This window comes from Temnothorax curvispinosus, unplaced genomic scaffold, assembly GCF_003070985.1.
Source record: "Temnothorax curvispinosus isolate PA1 unplaced genomic scaffold, ASM307098v1 QBEX01005876.1, whole genome shotgun sequence".
In the NCBI taxonomy this organism is placed as follows: Eukaryota; Metazoa; Arthropoda; class Insecta; order Hymenoptera; family Formicidae; genus Temnothorax; species Temnothorax curvispinosus.
Window position 1 is genome coordinate 626,174 of NW_020215656.1, and position 4,985 is coordinate 631,158.

A 4,985-nucleotide genomic window follows, 5' to 3' on the forward strand; every position below is an offset into this window, starting at 1 on the left:
ATATATATATATATATATATACATATACATATACATATACACACATACATTGTGAATGTATATACATACACACGGGAGAACGCTGGTTCGAGGTACGGTGATGTATCGGCGCCCGCGGCGAGACGAATGGTACAGACCCTCCTATGGCCACCATTACCCCACCGCATTGGCCAATATCGGATATCTATCTCTCTCTCACTCTCACTCTGCTTCTCCTTCGACTCGCTCTCTCGTGCGCTCTCGTCGTCTCAATCTCTCTCCTGATCCAGGACACCTAGATCCTGCTACGTCACGCGTCCTGCAATGGCTCGTAATTTCAAAGGATCGGCTTGAGCGAAGGAGAGCATTCCGCCGATGCACTGAAAACGACTGACGAGAACCGATGGGAAATTGATTCGTCGCGCCAGTTCTTCCGGGTAAAGGCGTGAAAGCACAGATCTTTTACCTCTAAAATTTTCGTGGTTCTCTTCTTCCTATATAAATAGCAGGAACGTGTATCGACACTTCGGTATGTGAACGGATATACACGTACACACCTTCGCTCGCTCTGTGCCGGTGACCTTTAGAAATTCAAAGGGGAGCTTTTCGCGCGCTCATGAATTTCTACGCCGAGCCGCTGAGGAAGATAGGTCACACGGACTGTCAGCCACCTATGCGGCGAGGGTTGAAATATTCGTATTCAAGTAGAATATATATTCAAACTCTCGGGCTTTTGGAGCCCGACTATTGTTACATAAAGTTAGACACGCGGGCAAGTTCGGTCTCTCTTGTAAATCACCGAAATATAACATCGGAATAGAAAAATTATTATGTGCTTATAACTTCGCGCGGCGCGCGCGAGTAATGATCTGACCGGGTAAAGTCAAGCCAAATACAATTTAGTTATTCAATTTAAACGCAGAATCCGCCCGCACGGCACGAAGATTACGAGATTAACGTCTGATAAAAGAGGGTCAAAAGTTAAAGAGCCACTTGTGGACTCGACGGTAGTATCTATTTAGTTGGCCCATAAGAGAGAAGTTCTCCCTTTATAAGGGGGTGCGTGCGCCCTAAACCGAAACTCTCTTTTTCTCACCTTCTCTCTCTCTCTCTCTCTCTCTCTCTCTCTCTCTCTCTCTCTCTCTCTCTTTCTCTTTCGTCATCTCTCTCTACGTCTCTCTTACGCTCAAGAGTGTAGCAGCGCGCCCTTCGTGCTTGGGAATTATCGCTTGACGACCCATCAAGTAAACCCTCTGCCGACACATTCGAACCTCTTAATGAAATTCTCACCCCTGACTGACTGCCTGGCTTGGCTCGGTGGCTGCCTGGCTGGCTGGCAGACGGTCGGGACGATCCGTGGAGTGCCCCGAGAGACGGCGGGACAGGGATATCGGAGAAAAGGAGACGGATACGGTTTACTTTCTCTCTTTCTAGCTCCCGCTTATCCATTCGCTCGCGCATCCTCCCCACTCATTGCCCCGAAGGGAAACTGAAATCTCTCGCGCCCCAAAGTGGTTGAAGGCTTCGCTCCCTTTTTTCACAGCATCCCTTACAGCTTAACTGTATAGGGGCGTAAGGGAAATATCCGCACTCTCCCACCGCTCGACGACCCTCCATGACGGTGGAATCCCGTTACGAAGACTCGCGTTCTACGTTTCACTTTTGCGTATCGAATATTATAAATCATTAATGTCTATATACGTTTTTCATATGTATCCACTTTCACGAATCATTTTCGATGAACGCCAAGCAATATTTCATGCATAATATCTTTTATATATTTTGACGCTTTACACATTTTTTCTCAATAAGTCTGTATATAATCTCCTCGATTGTTTCCAGAACCAATGAGGCACGTGAAAGCAGAACTTTTGCAGCACGAGAAGGACCTCGACGATGAAGACGAGTTAGATCTTGAGGACGACCGTCGACGGAGCGAGCATCCCTTTCATCACACGATGCAACATCATCATCATCATCACCAAGGTTATGGCGGTGAAGACCATTTGAAGGAAGAGGGAATCAAGTCGGACTGTAGTGCGGGTGGTGTACCGATCCCCGCGACGAAACCTAAAATCTGGTCCCTAGCGGACACGGCGGCGTGTAAAACGCCACCGCCACCGTCGCATCCCCATCATCAGCAATATCACCATCTGCATCATCAGCAACATTATCCCCAGCAGCAGCAGCAGCATCATGTTCCCAATCAAGGACATCATCATCACTCGCAACAACCGTGGCTCGGTCCAGGAGGCGCAGGAGGTGGCGCCGGCGGCGGTGGGGGCGGCGGAGGTGGAGGAAACTTAGGAAGTTCGTTCGCTCTGCCCTCCTCGGCGGGGATGAGCCCGTCGGCGGCGGCGACGGCGCCGTACTCGGGCGCTGCCGCGAGATACGGCGGTTTCCTCTCGTCCTCGTCCGGCGGCCAGCTCCATTACAACCCCAATTCATCGTCGGGCTCGAGTTCGAGCGCGTCCTCCTCGGCGGCGGCGGCGGCGGGGTTTCCAGAGGTTGGCACGGATACTCCACCCCAGACACCGCCCAATATGAAGGTGGCCACGCCGAACGGAGTGATCCAAGCACCGCCGGGCGGTTACTGTCCTGGTGGCAACGCCGCTAGTGCCGCAACTAATGGCAATCCTAATATTCCCTACGGCGCGAATCATCCCGGTGGCGGTGGTTATCTGTCGACGAGCTCGGGCTCGGCCAGCAGCGCTTCGTCCTTCAATTCTCGACTACAAAGCTCACCTCATAAGGACTTCTCGCCGGTCGGCCAGAATTCCATTCTCCATCAACATCAAACTACTGCCAGCTTGCCACCCACGGAAGCTACCACCGCATTTAAACCATTCTATAAAGGGTGAGTGGAAGATACAGTCCGACGTCATTTAATTCTCTCATTTAATATTAACGCGTTGTTAAATCACGATTAAAACATATGAATCTTTATTCAGTGCACGCAATTTAAAAAAATCTCGTTAAAAATTATAAGAAAGGATTAAGAAGAATACATATTTTATTTCAGTTCGCAATCGATGGGTAGTGGCTTCGTCTCGCCGGTTTAAGAGCCAGTGCTGAGGTCCAGAAAACGATAGTCGTCTTTCCTAAAGTAAGTAACAATATTATATTATTCTTTCTCTTATGTACGTCCATCCTCTTTTCACAATATTTCGCTCCTCGTCCTACAATTGCAAACGACACGCGTATATACTATACATATACATCGAAAAATTTCCGCTACAGAAAAATCGACTTAAAATTCTTCGTCGGTCTGTAGTATACGGTCACGTTAATATCACGTCGAGCGATGTTCGTAATTTACTTTCGACTGTAAAAAAAAAGAAGAAGCGTCGATGAGATGGGTAGCGGGGGACGGGCGGGAGGTGGGCAGAAAAGGTAAGTTGTCCGAAGCAACGGTACATGACCGGCTTATCGGCACGAAAATCGATACAACGATTCTCGCTTGCGCGAACGGCGCGAAAGGCGCGCCGGTCGAACTGGTGTTGCGCCAAACTCGCGCACGGCCGAGACACTACGGGAACAATCGATAAGAAATTAATATCCGGCGTGTCGATTGGTCGTTAAGCCGAGCGACCCGAGTTGAAATAATAATGGTATCGGACACACATTGAGTAGCGTGTGGGTAGTCCACGGTGGTAGAGGCAACCACTGAGAGGCGAAAGAGAGAGAGAGAAAGACAGATAGAGAAATAGGGAGAAAGAGGCTATCGCCACCTCCTTGACAGTGACAAATGGACGGAGATTTCAATCAGTGAATGGAATCACCACTGGCTAACCGCGTCTTTCTCTTACCACACCAGTTGGCCGTAAGTTTTTAACGTGTGTACGCGCGCGTGTGTCTGCATGTGTTTACCGTGCGCGCCCGCGTGTGTTGGAACACCACACTTGGACACACCTCAACCTGTCGCGTTGGTGACCGAACGGACGACTCCGGTCCAGTCTCGCGTTTGGGTCTCACGAGCGAGATCTCCTTACTAGCGGACTTAACCCTAAGATGGATACCACAAGGCGTCGTAAGAGGAGCCAACATTAGCCGTAGTAGTGTCGTCGTAAATTTTCCGTAAATTACGTGTGTCGCGTCAAATAAACGATTCACGTATAAATTTATCGCGCGTATAAATTGTATACAAATCATTGCGTCGTTCAAAAGGTTTCTGGATAAAAAGCTGCGTTGCTCCTCGGATGTTCTATCAAATTTCAATTCGAGTCGTGCGTCGTGTAAACGATCGTAGGACGAATGCGTTAGCGCACGACTTGTGTGCGAGACGATAAGTCGGGAAAGAGATAGAAAAGCGGTTGTCCGCGATAGGCGGCAAGCGATCGTTAAAGCGTCTTGGGGGAAGCCGGAGCCTTCGTCTTCTCATTCGCGGCATTCGTAGATAAAATGTGGGAGAGGGGGAGAGTCGAAACGGCTGTTCTCCCGTTTCCTTACAAACGATACGGGATTCATCTCCAGGGCTTACCCTCGCCTCATTCTCTTTCTCCATTCTTCTCGGCGAATCCTCCCGCGATATCCGTAACGTCGCGGTGCGAGCACGAGTCTTTGAACATTATCTGATTCGACGGAATCGTAAAGGAGCCAAATCGCTCTCCTCGCGAAAATACATTTCTCGATTTCCCTCCCCGCGCCGATTCGAGAGTAGTTCCAGTAAAACGGCCCTTTCTCGAGTCTCTCCGTCGACCTGTACTCGATGGCAACGGGAATCTGCTCGACAGGATCGATATTGCGTGGAAAATGCGCATCAGCCAGATCAGCCTCCAACCATGGATAGCGTATAACCGAGAGATGTAAAGAGAGAATATCTCTTTTTATATTTCAATGTAAAGTATATCTAAATATAACAATATTATTGACACGTCCAGGACCGTTAATTATTTCCGCAGCGAAAGAAAAAAATAAAAGCAAAGTTAAACACGAAGTTTTTAGAACGCTGGGTAAGACGAAATGAACTGCAAAAAAATTATCTCGGTATCATTCATCGCCTCGTT

The 4,985-nt window shown here is 48.9% G+C and overlaps 1 protein-coding gene across 2 annotated transcripts in view; it reads left to right on the forward strand.

The window, feature by feature from the left end:
* The window catches only part of LOC112455166 (homeobox protein caupolican-like), a 50,040-nt gene extending 46,955 nt beyond the window's left edge, over positions 1-3,085 (forward strand). For both annotated transcript variants that reach the window (XM_025016926.1, XM_025016927.1), the window contains exons 5-6: positions 1,822-2,836; positions 3,002-3,085. In XM_025016926.1, coding sequence (XP_024872694.1) covers positions 1,822-2,836; positions 3,002-3,041 — 1,055 coding nt within the window. In that variant the 3' untranslated portion in view covers positions 3,042-3,085. The remainder of the gene's footprint in view (positions 1-1,821; positions 2,837-3,001) is intronic.
* The last annotated feature ends 1,900 nt before the right edge of the window (positions 3,086-4,985 follow it).